Genomic DNA, 20940 nt, shown 5'->3' on the forward strand with positions numbered 1-20940 from the left:
ATATAGCATTTCATGAAAAAATGAGCTCAAAAGTGGATGACGTATTTCCACACTGCCACATAATTGTAATCGAGTCATCTCTGGAACTGAAACTACGTCACAGAAACGTTTTTAACAAAATTAATTTTAGATAATTGCCGATAATTTTGTAAATCTAATATTTGAAACGAACACCTAAAATGGTAAAAACTTTGACACTTTGGTGAATTCATCAACACATGTTATTTTTAAGTTTTATCGTCTTTAAATTCACAGATTATGTTAAGATTTTTAACTTAAATTGATGATTTTAATACATTTTAATTACAATTGTGAGAATGTTCCCATAAAATATGTGGCAGGAGGTACAGAGTTATTCAAGCTAAACTTATTTTTTTGTAACGATATGTCTAAATTTCTGGATGTTTTTACTTAAGTTAGTATTCACACTCTGTAGCTTCTCACTTAACATTTGTAATCATTCATTAACAGCATTTACACTAGTCTTAAACATTGATCCATTTCGAAGAAAGAACCTTGAAAATTATCATCAATTTAATTAATATCTTTGTGGACTCGGAACGGAAGGGTTTACAAGTATAATAATTTCTTGCAGCTTGAATTTGAACATTTATAGTCTTGTACATAATACGGGGAGCGTTTTTCCAAGTCACTTTATTTTGACTTTACTTGCATTTAAAGTTTGCTTGTAGTGTGGTCTGATAGAATTCGTTTAGGGCTACAGTGAACAATTATTTTCAAATATATCTACATATTTATATGTACATATTTTTTAAACAATATCTTGTAGGGTTTCTCAAACATCATAATATCAGGAATAGAATGTAGCAACAAAAACTGAGCAATCTGCTGTCAAATAATGATATTTATTTGAAAGAAGTTTTTGTAACAACTTTTAAGTTTTTTTTATTTTTGTTATATTTTTTTACCCAAAATGAATATAATAAATAACCCGCTGTCCGCAAAAAATGTGAGAATTCACGGCATGTCTTCCGACAAATGGACTACAAAAGACAAGGTAACACAGTACAAAGGCTTAGTCACCTTATACAGTAAGTATATTTTTATAAAAATTAACAACTTCTTACAACTTTATTGCAAATTTTAGAACGAGATCGTCAAATTACCGAAGTAGACAGAGCTGTAGCCAGTAAAAGGCAACTAAAAGGACTGCAAAGTCTACGAAAGGACATTGAAAGCAGCAGACTCAAGTTACATAACGCTGTTGGAGGCGATAGGCAAAAATTGCGAAATATATTGAGTGACAATCATGAACTACAACTAGCATATCAAAATTCGGAACTTGAAGTTTTACTAAACGTTTAACGTAAATTTCCGTCAGCAGTAACCAAATTTCTTTTTAGAAAGTTACTGAAGACATAATGCAGCGTAATTTTAATAAGCGAAAAGCTCTGGATAAAATAAACTACCAAATGAGCTTAAAATCTCAACAACTGATTAATTTGAAGGTATTTCTTTTTTTGTTTTATTTTTACATTTCTGTTGGTTTAGTTAGAAGAAGCCTTGTTACAAGATCGAACGAAGTATGAAAGTCTTCATAACATCAAGGAAGAACACATTGCCAAACTTATAACCGGTAAAGTTCAAGATGCTATTTTGAAAAAGCAAGCAGCTTTGGAAATACGACAAACGTACACACAAATAATCGACCTCATGAAGAAAGTAAGCTCGTGTAGTTTTTTAATACATCTAATTGCAAAAACATTAAAAGGACGGCCTCTATTTTGATGGAATTTTGTCAGCTATTCAAGAAGACTTCTGGTATCAGTGTAGATGTATTTTAAATGCTACCAAACAAGGACAGTTAGCCACTGAGTATAAAAATGACAGAGAACAAGAATACCAAGATTTAGAAAAAGCAATTCTTCTCGATATGAAAACCCGAAAGAGGGATTTGGAAATCATACACCAACAAACCAAAATGTTGCAGTCTAATTTAAAGCATTTGTTAAGACGAGATGTAAGTCGTCATGGTTGTTAAAAAAGATTACATACTGTCGTATTTTAGAGTGATCTTACTACGTGTATAGTGAAGGTTGAGGAAAGCAGCGATTTTCATACACTGCGAAAAGATCTGCAACAAATTGAATCTACTTTACACTTTTTGCAGAATACAACTCTAGTCAGTTCATTTGAACAAATCTATCCAACGTAAATAGAACAAAAATTGAAACAAATCCATCACCTATTTTGTTGCAGTCTAGAAGAACAAAGAAAGCAGAAGAGAAGGTTGACTGCGTCCGTCGCACGATGTCAACGTAATACTGAGATAATAATGACGAAATTGGCTCACGCTGAACTGATGTATAGTACTTTGAGGAACAGTATGGTTGACACCACTCGAGAGTAATTCTATCCCTGGTCAAAATTTTTCAATTCTCAACTTATTTTTAGATACAAAAAACGAAAGGCAGAGTTAAAGGAGGCAATAAATGAAGAAGTGAAAAAACAGGAATGGTATGGGCTTTCACGCAGAAGAAAGTGCGAACTGTTAGCAAACGTAAGACTTTACTTGAAACAAATCGATCAATTGTGTAAACCAATACACCTACCCAAAGATATTGAGAAGAAACAAGAGGTTGTTATAGCTGAAAGTGAAGTGTCTGTACCAGAAGCTGAGGAAACAGATGGTAATGTTTTCAAATGCACATTTATGACTTTTGTAATTTTGAATGTGGTGTTCCTAACTACCACAAGCATTTTCAAGCTTCAACAGAATGTTGATAAAGTTCCGCACAAAATTAATAATTACGTTAGTTAACGTTTTTTAGAGTCGGACAAGCCAATTTTGTTTTATAACCTCCTATTTTTGATCCACAATGCACTTCAGAAAATTTTGTCTAGTGAATTGTGGTTGTATCTAGCGATGTTTTTGTTAAATCTTTTGTTTTACATTATTTTCAGAGTGTATGTTAGAGAAGTATTGTAATTAGGTTTATTTGACAAATTTAATGTTTTCTCAACGTTTCATGGCTCTCAAAATGCGAAAGTGCACGTCATCTGTTTCCGATTTTATTTATTTCTGAAACTATTGGACTAATTGTGAAATTGTAGATCTATTTTAAGACTATCTTGTACATGATAGAACGCTAATCAAAATTTTGATCACGTCGTCTCAAAATTTTGATATTTTGCTAAGTAAACTCTACTTGAAATGTGCAAAATAGTATGTCTCTGCACCTGTGATGTATTAATCCACTCCTATTTTTCAATTTAGATATGTAAGCTTCTGTTACAATTTAATTTAGAAACTACAGAACCGAATGCTTTGAAATTTTGCACATGTTTTAAGGTGAACATGGCAAATCGCCAGTCAAAATTGAACATTTTGTCTAATCCAAAAACTTGATGATATGAATTCAAATTTTATTAAGTAAACTTATAGTGTGGTTCCTTTATTTGGGGTTTAATAGTGTGTGTACGTTTTTAATAAATTGTTAACGAGTTGTACTAAAGGTAAAAGTAAATTTTGCAGTTTGTTTTAGATTCCATGAAACGAATTTTTCTGAAATTTTGGCGACAAGCTAAAAATGATTTAATTATTGCAGAATAACGGTGAAAATTTATTTATTCATCTCCTCTAAAAAATTAATGACGTCATCGTGAAAATATATATGTTTATTAGATGTGTTCAGAAATATTCAACATGTTTGCTGTTTAGTAATATAATATCTTTATTTTAGAAGTCTTTAAAGAATGTTTAAAACAATTTATGATTCAGTCAGTTCTTATAATTTCTTTAATTAAACACAATTTAGTTTCATTTTTTTTCAAAAGTATCAAGATTGTACTACTTTTTATTTTAGTACATTCAGGGTTGCTATAAATTATGGATACCTACAGCTAAATATTTCCAGAATATTTTATTAGAACTCATTGAAATTTGGTACACGAATAATAAAAGTATTTCAACTACATATTATATCATCTGAAACATTATTCAAATTTCCATCAACATTTGTTTTGAAAATACAGGATCAGCTTAATTTTTGTAATCGAGTCCGTCGGTCGACTCTCTAGTTTTACGTTTTCTCGACCTATCGTACCCCTCCAGTACGAAGAAATATGTCTCCCGTTTCCGTCTGTCTGTCTGTCTGCCGTTCCGATTTTTATTAGACAGATAATTTCCAAAAATACAGGGCCGATTCTTGTCAAATTTTGTAATTATATTAGGAATATCATGTAGATGGTAAAACGTTATCCTCACCAATAATGTGATGACGTCACTTCAAAATTGTAGATAGCAAATGGGTTTTAAATTGTATAAAATAACATGGTCCTACACATGTAGTTTATGACTCCGTGTTGAGTTTTTACCCGAAACGTCCAAATTTTTGGAAAAAAAATCAAAATTATAAAACAACATTTTGCAATTTAACTTTGAATCTGCAAAATCGAATGTTTTGAAATCTTGCAGATGTTTTAAAGTTATGATAAGCATCATAAATGTTTAATCAAAATATATTTACTTATCCCCTCCAAAATATTGATGACGTCAGCTCAAAATTTTGCCGAATAAACCCTATCTAAATTGTATAAAATATAATGAGTCTGTACTTGCAATTTACCATTCCATTCATATTTTTTGGATTTGAATATACAGGGTGACTCAAAAAATTTAATGAATGCGTGAATTTATTTGATTGATTTAATCAGGAACTACAAAATCGAATGCTTCGAAATCTTGGAGATGTTTTAAAGTTATCATAATTTTTGCTCTCAAAAGTATTTGCTCATCCCCCTAAAAAATTGATGACGTCACCTCAAAATTTTGCTGAATAAATCTTAAATGTGCAAAATATGATCAATCTGTACTTGTAATTTATCACTGTATTCATATTTTTTAGATTTTCTTATATCGGGTGACTAAAAAAAATAATGAATCAGTCAATTTATCTTATTGAAAAATCAAAAACTGTAAAACTGAATACTTTGAAATCTTGCAGACGTTTTAAAGTTATTGTAAGCATGGTAAATTGTTAATCAAACTATCTCTGTTTATTCCCCTCAAAAAATTGATGACGTCTTCTCAAAATTTTGCCGAAAAGGTGCAAAATATGATGAGTTTTTACTTGTGATTTATCACTGCACTAATATTTTTTAGATTTGTTTAAACAGGTGGGTCAAAAAAATTAGTGGATGAGTCAGTTTATTCTATTGAACCGCTCACTCCATTTTCCCAGAAAATTTCGAGAATACAATACTGTTATTTTTCAATTTCCATTTTACACTAAATAAAATAAGTCAGTGAAATGGAGAAAGGAGGTGAGCGGGTCTAAATTTAGCTTTTTTCTAGTTTTATGAGCAAGTAGTAGCTATGATAAGACTATTCTTAATATTGTTCAGTCATATCTTAGCAAGTTTTAGTGCCGCCCACCCACCCTTTTTTCTTAGAGGATATGTCATTTACCAAAATCAGTCTTATCTTAACAAGTGGTAGTGCTGCCCACCCGCCCTCTATGTTTTTAGAGGGTAAATATGTCGTTTGCCACAATCAGTCTTATCTTGTTAAGTACTATAGCCTCTGTCACACACCGTTTATTTTCTTTGAGGGTATGTCATTTACCAAAATCATTATTATTCGTACGATTTTATCGCTCTTCAATTGAGATCCACCTTTCATTCGGACTAGACAAAATGAATAACTGAAATGGAGGCGGGGTTGGTGGGCGGGGTGAATTATATGTTCGTTTGTAAAGTGAGAACGGGAACTAATAGATCGTAGGCTGTTAAAAAAAAGCGTTAATCGTAATTTTTTTCTTATACTACTAATTTGCTATAACATTTATTTCACATTTCTGAAGAAAAAAAAAATGAGAGAACGGGGGGTGGGCGGGACTAAGTTCAACTTTTTCGTACAGAATCTTTTATAAGCAAGCAATAGCCCCGCCCACCCAATCAATCTTATTTTTTGCACTCATGGCCTTTTTTGATGGCTTTCGCGCATTCACCAGGGTGCGGGAGTTCGAACTTCCCGCACACGTGCATTTTAACTTTCCGTTGTCATGGTAACCTTAAAATACTCGGGTAGTGTCAACATGACGTGTTGACGGCGCTGTCAATGCCGTTGTTTATAAATAACTCACAGTTAATCTCTTAAGTTTAAAGATGTATTCGTTGCAAAAAATATTGTACACAACACGTTCATGAGCTAGTTGCGTAAATTACTATTAACAAATACTAGCTATGCCCACCTGCCCTCTATTTTCTTTTAGAGGATATGTAATTTTCCACAATCAGTTTAATCTTAGCAAGTACTACACCATACTACACTACACCAATCCAAGTTGATATGTGTCCTTGCAAACATATTGATGACGTCATCAAAAAATTGTGTAAAGTAAAAATTCAACTCGAAAATGCTGGATGTTTCATTGCACTTTAGGTGCGAGGGAAGTTCTGTCGAAACAACTTTCGACCAATTTTTTTAAATGGCACGAGGAGTCAATATGTGTGTGACCTATTTTTTCCTGCTCTCTAAGGGTCATGAAACGTTGTTATAAAGTTAGTTTTCAAACTTTTATGTGAAATTAAACGAGCTGTGTATTAAAAAAAATACGCATCTTTTTTGAATCCCAAGCAAAACCTCAACCCAAGGCGTACATAATATTTTTTTATAAGTTTTTGATAAGCTTTTTAAACTAAATGTTTCGGAAGTTTTGGAAATTAGCCGTTAACGAAATAACTGAGTGAAAATAAACCGCACTCAAAATGATTTCATTAGACTAATTCTTCAGGCGTCGGTCACAGGTAAAATACGTAAGACACCTTACAACTTGAGCGGACTTCCTTTTATAAAACAATTTTTAAATAATCAATTTTAGGACACAAAATATTTGTCGAACTCGTAAAAAAATTAATGTTTTTAATGAATACGGCTGATGAGTTCATGGATGATCTTAAAACACATGCTGCCTTTAAATCTTATGAGGCTTTGATGAGCTGTCGCGCTATTGAACCAGAGGTTGACGCATTGGCTGACACAGGTAAGGGTTGTTATATTCTGCATATTGTGTATGAATTTTTGACATAAGGTGAAGCTCTGAAAACAAAATGCGTGAAAAATGGTGTATTAGTTTGGTTTAACCTCAATTTGTCTTAATGACAGATTGATAGTGACATTAAAAAAAAAAAAAAATAAACTACGACCTGTCGTTCTGTCTTTCACATGTTTTGTTTCCAGAGCCAATGTCAAACTTGGTATCATAACAGTAAAAATAATAACGTTGCAGCACGTCGAAGTATCGTTTCAGAAGGACCAACTCATACGTTATTGTCACGTGACGACATTAAAACGAAGAGCGTCGAAGTCGTTGCTATGCATTCTAGAAATGAAGACTTGATACCTATGTTTGCAGGAAGGAAAAAGAAGAAGTGGAAGTAAACTCCTTGTTATGTATTTTTATGTAGTTCATACGCCTTAATAAATATGTGCTGTTAATACATTTTTTTACATATAGAATTATCCCCTTAACGAATTAGTGGTTACCATCTACTTGCACTCCTCATGATAGGGTTCCAGCGTTCGTAAATCCCTCCATGTTGGTGGAAGATTTCCAAGTAAATGGTTTCCACACCTTTTACAAGGTGCACTAAATAAAGTGTTGTAGCTGTGAAACCAGTGCTACACATAAAATAAAAATGAAATTATTAAAATCACGTACGATCATATGAACCTTACCATAAATGAACGCACAGCAAGCTCGGGCATCATAGGAGAGTGAAAGTGGCACATAGCCGCATGACAATTTTCTGTAACTTTTCGAAAAACTTTATAGCGAGATTCTGACCATAGATCATTTGACTCAGAAAGTGCCTTCACCACCACCCACTCAATCATTAGTCCTTTAAATGCAATTATGGCTTTTAGAACTCTTCCCAAACAAGCCTAAAAATACAGCGAATAATTTATGAAAATTTTTATAAAAAAAAAAAACGAACCTGAATAACGGGGTTTGGTAAAAATGGTCTACTTGCTGTGATAGTTACATCAGGAAACAGACGATCTATACTAGTTATTAAATTTTCAATTACTCTAAAAACACACAAGGTATATTTTATGATTTTCTTGTCAGATCACTTACTCTGGTGAAACATTATGGTTACTGGTTTGCGTCTTTCTTCTTTTGGTTGTACTAAATGTTTTATATGTTTTGTTGAAAGAATTTGTTGCAAGTATGTTCCCAGCTAATGCACTGTACTCTCGAATCTACAACAATAAGACTATATTTTCACTATTTCAAGGATATAAAACCTTACTTTGTCTGTCCATTTGTAACTATTTACTAACTGTCCATACAGAGCTTGGCGTTCTTGTGTCGTTTCTTGTCCTAAATAAGTAGTGTTGCCAAGACTAAACGCCCCGGGTGGTGGAGTTAAATTACTTACTGCACTTTCTACATCTCTACAAGTTTTCATTTTATTAAATAGGATAAAAGGGTATTGTAATTTACCTTAAATTATTATTCACGGTGGTGAGTAAATCTTGCAATTCAATAATAAATTTGTTTTCTTTCCCTTCTTCACCATGGTCGGCTCGAAGACCATTACTTACCGATTCGAAAACTTGTCGAACGTTGGATCTTAGAGTTTTAATAGAGTTTAATGCTGAATTTAATTGTTCAATATCTCTCTCCATTCTGTTCAGTAATTTTCTAAGATTGAGTTAATTAAGTTACGATGTTTACAACTTTTTGATATATGAAAGTAAGGTTATGTTATCGTTTATTATTGACAGTTGACGTCAAAGTTCCTATATTAGTGTGCTACCAAAGTCTGACCAGCGTTACCAGCGGCAAACCTCTTACGTATGTTTGAAATCTCATTCATTATATTATACGTATTATACTATTACTATGAGTTATGACATTGTTTACGACACGGTTATATTAGTTAGTCTTTGTTCAAAGGTTAAGTGTAATGGTTAATTTTCTTTATGTAAGTATACGTAGACTATAAACCATGTTTAGGCGATGCTGCCGTGGTGTACCAGACGTGCTAGGCACCAAGCTCCAGGGTGCCGAGATCAGTCGTCACAGCCAATCGCCAAAGAGGGACTCGAAAAGTCGCCAAAATTAGAGACCCTAAATTGCAAAACGGAATGCTTTGGAATCTTACAAACGTTTTAAGGCAGTCAGAAACATAGTAAATTGTTCATAAAAATTTTAATAATACAGTTGAGGTCAGTTCTACCTGGTTCTACGGTGGTTCTACAGAACCACCCGATAAAAAGTCAAGTTGGTAGCACTGTCATCTAGTTCTTTACGCCGAACGCAGTTGGTGGCACGTTGACGTGAAAGAAAGAAAAGCCACGAGGACATTGTTATCCCAAAAAATAAGGACTGCGGCAATAAAATGTTACCGAAAATATAAAAAAAAAGCAAATAGAAAGCCCCACCCACCCGCTCTTATCTCAGTTCTGATGAATTTTTCACCAAAACATGCTTTAAATAGTATCATATTGTTCAAAAGAGATCATTTTTAGAAAAAAGAAACACCGTAACCCTCTCCCCTACTAAAGTAGCGATCTTTTCTATGGAACCACTCCCTAGTGTAAATTTTCAAAATTTGTTTAGTGTAAGTGACCTTGACGGGTTTCTGGGGGAAAACATGTGTCAAAAATTTGACAGGTTAGATGGCCCCATTGTCAATGTAGATATTTTATTTTAATAAATAGATGAACAGAACATACAGTCTGCACGGGATACAGTGCGGCATAAATGAGGGCAACCGAAACATTCGTGTTGTGCTAGTTTCGATTGCCATATCAACTACCGCTACCAACCGCGTTCGACGTAAAGTACTAGATGACAGGGCTACCAACTTGACTTTTTATCGAGTGGTTCCGTAGAAATGACCGCTACTGTATGTCAACAATAACAAAAAATGTTTCACATAAAATAAATAACAAAAAAATCATCACAGTTAAGATAGGGTGGGCGGATGGGGCTTATATTTTGCCTTTTTCCTTAATATACATAGTCTTCCCTTCGCCACAAAAAACTAAAAACATGTTTAAAATGATAAATTTTATACTTCTCTACAAATTTACCCTTTTAAACATGTTTTTAATTCTTTGTCGTGAAAAGAAAACTATGTACACATATTAAAGAAAATTGGTCTAGAGAGTTTAGACAGTACTTCCCGAGTACTTCCCTCGCTGTGGGAATCGTGACGACTGCTTGCCTATTATGTCTTTTTTCGTATTACATTTTTGTAGCGGGGCATTTTAAAATAAATTGAGTATTAATTTTTTCAATTTTGTCATTATTTGGCATTGACATCTTTGTCATTTTTTTGTGATTGCTATGACGGCTTATTAAAAAAAAATTGGACGAAGTCGTCTCTGGGGCGTATAATATGTTTCCTATGCAAAAATTGTCAGGCGTGAACAGATAAAAGGAACACCTGTATAGTACTTGTAATTTAAGACAAATAGTCATAACACTTATCAATCTGTAGACGTTCAAAGCGTTCGGTTTTGTGGTTCCTGATTAAATCAATAAAATAAATTCACGCATTCGTGTTTTTTTTTTTAGTCACCTGTATATGCAAAACCAAAAAATATGAATGGAATGATAAATCACAGCTACAGACTCAGCATATTTTTGTGGATGTTTTGATAAGATTTATTCATTATGTACAAATATTTACACCGGATAATATTGCAACATCGTAGTCGCGTTGGAACTCAGCGGCGGCGAGGAACGCGGTGTTCTTCGTGTTCTTGCTACTTCGGTGGACGATGGCGGAGAGAGCGAGTAGTGCTTCCATGGAGCCTTTTCTCAGCTTTTCTATTCACGCTTCTCGTTTTCGCTTCTGCATGGTACGTCAGCCAATTAGCGGTGGTCTCTACAGGCGTATGGTTGGTTGCCTATAGCGCGGGCAACTTGGTCGCCACATTTTGCACAAGCCCTGTATCAGTCAAACCTTTGAAAATATTTTTTAAATATGTTACCCTATGCTCTTTAATGTTAGCATTCAAGCTAATAGCGTCGTAAGTCCCCTTATCATGAATAACATCGAACTGACCCTCCAACCCTTCTAAAATATTACACACGGAATATTCTATTTTGAAGTTTCGTTTTTGGGCTATTGATTTCGCCAGCTCGATGGCGTCTTCTGAGTAGTCAATGCCAAATAAATTAACATATCCTTGTGTGAATAATTCGACTAAAAACATGCCATTGCCACACCCTATATCCAGAATTTTGGAATTTTTCGAAATGGATTCTTGTTTCTTGATCCATTCAATCGTACGTTCGACGGTGTCTTCGCCGAACCAGATCTCACCGGGATCTCCGTGGTCTTCAAAATTGGCTATTTCTTCTTTGTAGCGATTATCCCAATATTCTTGAGTCCCGAGGGCGGACTCTTGAAGTTCATCCATCAGTAGTTTATAATAAATTTCTGCAACAGTGATTTTTAAATAACGCGCGTTTTTCGTCAACGGATGTGGCGCCATCTTCAGAACAGAACATTTCTCAAAATTTTAGGTTATTTAAACTTAAAAACGTCAACACAACGACACAAACGTTGTAACTTGTAACAAGTGCACGTATAACGAGAACAAACGGGTAAAAGTGTAATTTTAGCTTAATTTACAAATATTATAATGGACCACGTAAAGATTGAAGACTTAGATTTGTATGAGATTCTGGAAGTAAACCCCAACAGCAGTGTTCCAGAGGTAAGAGCTATTGTTTATATCTACAACTGGATTTATAATTATTGTTTCTTTTAGATTAAAAAGGCATACAGGAAAAAGCGCTTCAATGTCACCCTGACAAAAATCCAGACAATCCAAATGCTGCAAAAGAGTTTCACCAGTTATCGAAAATTCTTGAAATATTAATTGATGAAACTGCGCGAAAAGCATATGATGGAGTTTTAAAAGGACGTAAGGAAGCGGCTTTAAGGCACAAAGAACTCGACAGTAAACGGCGTAAACTAAAAGAGGACTTGGAAGCTCGTGAAAAGCGCGCCTGTGATTCCAAGAGAGAGAAAACAGCGGATGAAAAACTTAGAGCGGAGATTGAAAGGCTTCGCAGAGAAGGGTCGCAACAAGTCGAGGAAGAGTTAGAGAGAATTCAGGAGGAAATCAGAGCACAGAAGAAACATAGATCAGAAAATGATCTGATTGATCTGATGAGCACTAACCATAGAATGAAAATCAAATGGTATGTTGCCAAAGGGGATGGCACAAATGGGGGATACACCCATGAAATGTTGCACCGATTTTTATCTAAAGTAAGTAAAAACGATTTTGTTTAATGTAGATAATAACTGAAAAACTTGCAGTATGGAAATATTAATGCTCTGGTGGTGTCGGCAAAAAAGATGGGAAGTGCGCTTGTCGAATTCGAAACAAGAAAAGCAGCAGTAAGTAGGTGATGTTCGCATAGTGAGTGTTCGTAATTTTATGAATTTTAGGAAATGGCTATCGAAATGGAATGTGGCTTGCCATCAAATCGAATCAAGCTGCAGTGGATAAATGTGCCCCCAGGTAGGGTTGCCACCTTTCGGATGACGCATTCCGGGACATTTTGCTCTTAACCACTACAGTCCCTTCCTTATACATTGTAACATTGTATAGATATAGTATGTGACCACAACACAAATACAACAAACATTTAAATGGTTGTTATATGTTTTTATTACAAAAAAAAACATGTAGGTAATAAAAAAAAAACAAATAAATTATAAATTCTCTAAACTTAATACATAAATACATATTGAAGTAAATAACTAAATAAAATTCTGACAGAAAAAAACAAACTGCAATTATTGTTTATTTTTAAAAGAATACTTTTTATCGCTACTAACAAGACGAAGTATGTCCGGAAACTCTTGTATGTAATCGTAAAATTCACTGCAATTCATATCAAAATTTAATCGAATTTTTAACTCTGCACCTATAAGTTCTGTAGCGATTTTATTTCTTTCATCACGATTAATAATGCCCATTAAACTAAAAACACGTTCACAATAAGCATTTGATACTGGGATGGACAGCACGAAAGACACGATTTTAGAGATTGCGGGTAAGTGGGCTCCTTTGAAAACTGTTACCCATTTCTGATCCACTTCGCTTGACAGTTTTTGATGACCAAATTTGTTTAATACTTCTTTCAAGATACAGTACTCTTCATAAATAGAATCCTTTTCTATATTTAAATCCAAAACGTCTACGATAGTTTCAAAACTCTGCCATTCGATTTCTGATGTTAAGTCCAAAAACTGAAAATGTTGAAAAATGGATTCTTCAAAGTTGTACCAATTGCACAGGTAGTTCACACAGCGGTTTAGGAAATCTTGAGCTTGTGTTTCAAAAGATTTTTTCTTGTTAACATCTAGTGTTTTCAAAATCTGATTTGCATTGTTTCCATAAAATCTATCTTTACCTCGCTGCTCCAGCTGCATTTTCAATTTTTTCATAATTGCATGTAGTTCAACAGCTGTTGTTTTATTATTTTCTAGTAAAAGAATAGAGTTATGAATAATTAGAGAAATGTTATGGGCAAACCAAAGAGTGCACAATGGCAAAGAATTTTCGTCATCGTCCTGAAAAGTTTCCAAGATTATTGCAGCATTGTTAGCTCCACCTTCGGACTGAAAGTAAGATTTAACCGCTGGCCAGTTTTTTAATAAACGATCTATAGCAGGGTGCAAAGATAACCAACGAGTAGGAACATGGCGCAGCAAATCTTGATATTCCAAATCCACAAATTCAAAAAATGATTTCAAATTTTCGGTTCTCTTTGCAGACGAAGAGAATTCGTTATAAATTTTTATTACCACTGATTCTACATCGACTTTAAATGCTTTACTTGCGTTTTTAACCATATTATTTATAACATGGCAGAGACAGTTAGCTTTTATTAATGTTGGTTTAACACTTTGCAATTTCGTAAACACAGAGTTAAATTTCCCAAAGTTTACAGAGGCATTGTCAGCACAAAAGCTGGATACCATGTTAAATGTTAAATTACATTTTTGAAAATTTTTTGGATATGTTCAAATATCTTTTGACTAGTTTCATGTGGAAATTCTGCAAAATCTAAAACTCTATGACATATGCCTTTTTGCATAGAGAAAAATTGAACAGTCAATGGATAGTATTTACGATTTTTTTTATTTGATGCGTCAGTACTAATTGAAATATATGTGTTGCTCAACTCTCCAAGCAACATTTCATGGGCCTTCGGTGCTAAAATATCTTTGGCGATGTACGTTTGTTTTGTCCTGCCACAAGTTACTTTTTTTGCAATATTAGAGTCCTTGTAAATTTTTTTTTGAAGTTTTGTAGAGCAGTCTTGGCTTAAATAACTCAAATGGTGATAAACGGTATGATAAGTTAGTGATATTTCTGCTAATGCAACTGATATTATTTCTGGAGTATCTTTTTGAATTAAAAAATTCTTCATCATGTGATTTTTGCTTTTAGCTTTCACTAATTCCAAATGATGCTTTGATTTCGCATGTGCTTCGATAGCTCCCCTGCCTTCATATTTTATTTTAAATTGAGTATTGCATATGTCGCATCTAGCTTCCTGGCTTCCTCTTTACCTATTCTACTTGGTCGCAGCGACTGTGTCCATTCAAGATTTTTCATCCATTCGTCATTAAACACACAATACCACTTAATACGTCTTTTTTTAGGTGGTGTAATAGAAGGACCCGCTTCATTATCCGTGTCCGTCATGATATTATTGAGAACTTGTTTAAGTTTTAACACTTTATTGATATTGTCACTTGTACGTTATGCATGAAACATAACACATAACCTAACTTAGACTCTTGAATCGCACAGTATAGTTAGTGGCGGTCTGGGGGTGGAACTTTGAGAAGGTGCGGTGCAAGGGGAACGATGAAACGTGATAATCTGCGCAATGGTCAGCGATCATGTCAAACGCACGGAAGTCTGCCGATGCTTGGTTACAAAAAATTAAAAAGTTCGACATGAGAGCATGAACACTCATTCCGGGACAATCCCGAATTCTGATGGGAATTAGTTTTCGCCGGGGCATGTATAGTAAAACCGGGATGATCCCGGTCATTCCGGGGCGGGTGGCAACCCTACCCCCAGGAAAGAATCATAGAACCCAGAGTAGCCTTGTGAAGCCGTCAGATTACGAAAGGATTGTTTTAACCAAAATGCGGCAAGCGGAGGAAAGGCGGCGTTTAATTGACCAAATGAAGGCAGAGGATGGAGATGACTGATAATTCGTGTAGATTTTAAGCTAAATAAAATGTTTTTGTTTTCGAACACGCGTTTTTGTGGAGTTTGTGAGGTTATGTAATTTTTTGACAATTGACAATCCGCGTTATAGGTGGCATTGGAATCAAGTGAAAAATAAAGTGAAAAATAGAGACCCTAAATAAGAGAGTCTGGCCAAAGCGTCGCTTGGTTTTAATTGGTGCGGCCACATCTTATATCACATTCTGTTTGAAAACGGTATGCCTGGTTGCAGATACGATTAAAACTGTCAGCTGTGACGACGGTGACATTTATCGTGTTTTTTATATTGCTTCATAAGATGTACGAATTTTTAAGCCATCTAGTAGTTTATACAGGGTGTTATTGAAAGGTACGTACAACAAAATTGACAGTTCTTCGCGAAGTCTAAGAAGTCTGAAAAACTTATTTTGTGTTATCAAAATTATAAGGGGAAAATTCACCCTTATCCAACATTTTTAGACGATACTGAAGGAAAAATAGGTAAGATTAATTTATTTTAGTAAATCCCAGCAACTGTAACAATAAAACTTTTGTCAAGACTAAATGTTGCTATAGAAACGAAAGATGATCTTTTTATCAGAGGCGTACAACGAATTTGGACATAAATTTTAATCATTTTTGTCTCTCAAAGGAGAACACTTTTACCTGAACTTTTTTTAACTTTTAGCAGCCATACTTCGAGGCCAATTGCCGATTTTATTTTGTACGTACCTTTCAATAACACGCTGTATATTATTGTATTTATATATTTCGTTCGTTGATGACCACCTTTGTTTTTGATGATTAAATAAATTTTTGGTAATTCAATAATCTTTTCCTTTAATTTATTTAATGTTTTGTTACCGAATTTCTACTACTTTTTTGGTTATTAAAGTCGCGATCTTTTCTATAGAACCACTCCCTAGTGTAAATTTTCAAAATTTGTTTGGTGTAAGTGACCTTGACGGGTTTCTGGTGGAAAACATATGTGTCAAAAATTTGACAGGTTGGATGGCCCCATTGTCAATGTAGATATTTTATTTTAATAAATAGATGAACAGAACATACAGTCTGTACGGGATATAGTGCGGCATAACTGAGGGCAACCGAAACATTCGTGTTGTGCTAGTTTCGATTGCCATGTCAACTACCGCTACCAACCTCGTTCGGCGTAAAGTACTAGATGACAGGGCTACCAACCTGACTTTTTATCGAGTGGTTCCGTAGAAATGACCGCCACTGTACACACATGACGCCAAATTTTAAAAAAGGCGCGCTTGATTGTGATATAAAATGGCGACTTTGGCCAGACTCTCTTATTTAGGGTCTCTAGCCAAAATCGCCAACCCAAAACCAAAGTACCTATATTAAATATAGGGACTTTGCCAACAAAATATTTTGTTGAAATCTAAATGAAAGCACTTTTCCTTTTTTTTAAATATTTATTTTAATTAAAAAATGCATTGACGTTTTCAGTGTGATGAACTGATGAGTGATGACTAATGACTGACGAGCGACTGTGAGGAGATGAGAGTGCGAGTGGTAGTTGATTGTTGACTTTTTCGACTTTTTTCACTACTTAACTGTACACAAAAATGGAAAAATAATAAAATCCCCAAAATTCGCCAAAATCGCCAACTGGCGCCGACATATAAAAAACAGGGCCAATCTTGGGCGCCAAGTCGCCAAAATGGTGATAAATCGCCAAATCTGGTCACCCTGCCAGGCTCACTTTTGACGTATCGTATCTAAAGTACAGACACGACCAAAAAGATTGGGATAAAAGTCTTGGAAGTTATTTTCAAGGAATTTTAGTTGTGTAAACTATTCTTGTAAGAATATTAAAAACTTCAAAAAATGGGCAAAGGAACATTTATAATTTAATGTTTAAAAGTGTCTTGAATTAATAATGTAACTTAAATGAGAATTATTACAAAAATGGGAGAGGGATGGCCGGTGCATCAAACCGCTCGACACTGGAAAATAAAAATTCAGTATAGAAAATTGTGAGAAGAAAGAGACAACAAGATAGAGTAGAGAGAAATCCAGGTTCAGCCAGACGTAGAATATCTACTCAAAATGAAGATGAAAATATAATTTGTTATGTAATTTATCCATTTCTTTCTGTCGTTCAAGCTGTTAAAGACACAGACTTTCCGGGCTCAAGTAGAACTGCAGAAGATGCGTTCAAGAATCTGACCTTCAGTTTATTATAATTCAATAAAAATTTTCGTTTGCTACTAGAACTATACTTTTTATTTGGAATACGGCTGCGCAAACTTTATTTATTAAAACCATGGAGGTAATATGACAGGAGGGAGCGTCTTTCATTTAACCAATGTTAAGGAGCCATTTCTGAATTCGTACCATGGTACATGTTTTCTTATATCGTGATCCGTACTACATCGGAAGCGGTCGGTTGTAACAGAGGATCAGAGGCGGTGCACTTTGTTTATGAAAAGGCTCACAGGTAGCAAATAGTAAAAGAATTTGACCTTATCTTCCCTGTTCTTATTCTACCTCCATGATTAAAACATATTATTGAAGTATTCGCAGCCAACAACATATCTCCAAATTTTGGGTCATTAGTTGCTACCACTATTAATTAGATTGTTGATCCTGTAGTAGTTTTATTCTAAATAATAATAGCTTTATTCTAAATTACACTACAAAATTGTAATAAGGTCCATTGGACGAATCGGTGATTTTAGGTTTTCTCGATATTTTATGACGCCTAGAGCACAGTATGAAAAAGTAAGTCCTCGTTTCCTTCTGTCAATCGGCTCTCTCTCTTTCTCTCTCTCGCTCTCTCTCACTCGTGTGTCAATTTTTATTAGATAAATAATTTCCGAAATTACTGGTTCGATTGTTGTTAAATTTGATAGGTATATTAAAATATCGTAGAAATGGCAAAATGCTAACCAAAAAAGTGTCTAATTATCCCCACTAACAACAGAATGACGTCATCTCCAAAATGTACAATAGCAAATATTAGTTAAATTTTATAAAATAAGATATGCTTGTACTTGTGGTTTATGAATTTGTGTTAAGTTTTTACTATAGACATACGGATTTTTGGGAAAAAATCACAATTGGATAACAACGTTTACGATTTAATTTTGAAATTACAAAACCGAATTTAGCCGTTTACCCTCTTCCAAAAAAATTGATGACTTTATCTCAAAATTTTGCTGAATCAATCCTACCTACAATATGCAAAATATTATGCCATTTTTACTTGTGGTTTATCAATGGATTCATAGTTTTTAATATTATTTATACAGGGTGACACAAGACAATTAATGAATTAGGAATTTTTCTTTCATCAAATCAAAAGTGGTTTAGCCTATTTCCCCAAAAATATGAGTACACAAGTACTGTAAGTACAAATACAAAATTTTGTTATGGAAAAACTCACTTCAAAGATACGCATAGCATGCTCCTTTACCTGTACTTTAGCAGTCCACACGTATCTTTATTTTAAATAATAGAGTTTATCATTAAAAAATAAAATTTGCAAAATTAAATACTTACCTATTATAATTTTTCGAAGACGCCGTATTTATTCCTTCTCTACTTTATAGAGGAGGGAACTTCTGTTGAAATAACCTTCGACCAAAATTTGTCGTTGTACATTTTTTTTATTTGAAAATCGTTAAGTTGAATTTTAAAATATAAAAATAATGACTGACGTTTGACCAATCATGTCGTGTTGTTCATATACATATTTTTTTTTAAGAAATAATACATGTTTTAAATATCGAAAGCACTGTTTTTTAAATGGTGAATTTGTAGCACCACTTTATACAACGTGTGTTTAAATTATTGTATATGTCAAGTTGGTTTTTAAATTTTGTGCCACCTCGTGATGATTGATCATTTTTCGTCGTTGGTCAATACCCGACTTTTTATGTATTTTTACTTGATAGATAGGCAACCAATAATTCAGTTCGGATGGTAGGTTGGTACAATTTGAATGAAACCGCAAATTTTGTATTAAAAATACGTTGACAGATTTCCAAAATAAACTTGATGTGGGACGTTTTATAATTACCTTGTAACATATTTTCATTGTAAATTTTCTGTTAGTACGAATATATACCGAGTGAATATTAATGTTTGTGATTTTTTTGAATTTTGATGACATATCTAATGGTCAAATTGACATTATGACACCAGATCAGTAGCTGCCATCGTATCAACCAATTGACACGTTTGACAGGTGTGCTCATGTCAAAACTGACGACTATGAACATATTAGCATGGCTGCCAATAACGCAGAACTGCCAACATAAAAATTTGCTTTAATCAGTAATAGTCACCCTGTATGTGAAATATACAATGAATATTACTAATTATCTGTGAAATATCATTACTTACCTATGAAATATCAAGAGAGATCAGACATGTGAGACGTTATCTGCCTGTATATACTCTGTTGTTAAAAATAAGGAAAACTATCCAACTATCCAGATGTCATTTTACTTTACTTTATAACCTGTTCTTAAAATGTGGAATAACTTGGAAAAACAGTTCAATTTAATAAAAATATCTTAACATAACTACAACTGTTATTTTATACGATCTATGCATTAAGAATATGTTGACAAATTGTTAGTTAATGTTGTCAAAACATGACACAAACAATATATTTTTAAACAGCGAACCTGTTTTTTACGATTTACTGCTTTAAAGTACTGTAAAAAATTATGTGCGATTGTAGGATGGACAGGACTACACAAAAATGTGTTTTGAAAATTCCTCGAAAATGGTCGGGACTATATGTATACAGGGTTAGTATAACTTTGTTATGTGAAAAGTTTTCTCTGCAATTTGCTTTGGATATATGTATAGTTAAACATGGCGACTTGATCACAAAATTTTTCTTTTTTTTATCGCTCTTGGTTTGACAGACAGGGCCGCCTACTTTTTTTTTTAATGGAACACCCAGATTTTTTTGACATTTTCTGAAGTAAAATAAAGAAACAATTTTCAGAAATTATTAACATGTTTATTTTTACTGATACAGAAAATAGAAAAAAAAAATCACAAAAAACACCTAATACTGTAAAATCATACATAAGTAATTCGATTGATAAATCACTGCCAAATTGTAAACGCAGAACACTCTGAACATTTATTTGTAGTCCCATTCATAGTTTATTATTTATTAGTATTTTCAAAAATGACGTGATTTTACAATATTAGGTGTTTTTTTTTAATTTTTTTTCTATTTTTGCTATCAGTAGATATAAACATGTTGCTAATTTCTGAAATTAGTCTTTTATCAGAAAATGTCAAAAAAAAACCTGGGTGTTCCATAAAAAAAAGTAGCCGGCCTTGTGTTTCAAACCGAACGCAATAAAAAAAGGAAAAATATTGTAATCAAGCCGCCATGTTTAATTACATATTCACCCCAAATTTCCAAAAAAAGCTTTTCAAATAACAAAGTTATTTAATCGTTCTGCGAATTTACACTAACCCTGTATATGTACCCACAATATAGTTGTTAGAAAAATGTACATAATTTTTCCAGTTTTAAAATCGATTTGCTGATATTGTTAAGTAGCTAATTCATCGTAAAAATATTTCCATTCGAAGTACTTGTATTTTCTAGTTTTTATAATTTTGGATTAATCCCGGCGCCTCCACCATAATGCAAAAAAAATCTTTAATTTTCTATTTAGCATTTTATCGCT

The 20940-nt window shown here is 33.6% G+C and overlaps 3 protein-coding genes and 1 pseudogene across 3 annotated transcripts; 2 read left to right on the forward strand and 2 right to left on the reverse strand.

The window, feature by feature from the left end:
- Positions 1 to 870: 870 nt before the first annotated feature.
- On the forward strand, positions 871 to 7462 carry LOC135135071 (uncharacterized). Its single transcript, XM_064064029.1, has 10 exons — positions 871 to 1052; positions 1109 to 1308; positions 1365 to 1469; positions 1513 to 1683; positions 1733 to 1981; positions 2030 to 2172; positions 2221 to 2367; positions 2416 to 2651; positions 6846 to 7007; positions 7254 to 7462. Exons 1-10 carry the CDS (start codon positions 935 to 937, stop codon positions 7403 to 7405), a joined length of 1683 nt encoding a protein of 560 aa, XP_063920099.1. The 5' UTR covers positions 871 to 934; the 3' UTR covers positions 7406 to 7462.
- On the reverse strand, positions 7403 to 8762 carry LOC135135072 (mediator of RNA polymerase II transcription subunit 27). The gene is made up of 6 exons (XM_064064030.1): positions 8475 to 8762; positions 8281 to 8425; positions 8106 to 8230; positions 7963 to 8056; positions 7703 to 7909; positions 7403 to 7645 (listed from the first exon to the last, which is right to left on the reverse strand). Exons 1-6 carry the CDS (start codon positions 8657 to 8659, stop codon positions 7514 to 7516), a joined length of 888 nt encoding a protein of 295 aa, XP_063920100.1. The 5' UTR covers positions 8660 to 8762; the 3' UTR covers positions 7403 to 7513.
- A 2128-nt stretch (positions 8763 to 10890) lies between these two features.
- On the reverse strand, positions 10891 to 11410 carry LOC135135073 (EEF1A lysine methyltransferase 2-like). Its single transcript, XM_064064031.1, has one exon. It carries the CDS (start codon positions 11408 to 11410, stop codon positions 10895 to 10897), a length of 516 nt encoding a protein of 171 aa, XP_063920101.1. The 3' UTR covers positions 10891 to 10894.
- A 90-nt stretch (positions 11411 to 11500) lies between these two features.
- Positions 11501 to 15289, forward strand: LOC135135074 (dnaJ homolog subfamily C member 17-like; annotated as a pseudogene).
- Positions 15290 to 20940: the final 5651 nt, after the last annotated feature.

This window comes from Zophobas morio, unplaced genomic scaffold (genome assembly GCF_036711695.1).
Source record: "Zophobas morio isolate AGI-343-1 ecotype UQ-CSIRO unplaced genomic scaffold, CSIRO_AGI_Zmor_V1 ptg000024l, whole genome shotgun sequence".
NCBI classification, from domain to species: Eukaryota; Metazoa; Arthropoda; class Insecta; order Coleoptera; family Tenebrionidae; genus Zophobas; species Zophobas morio.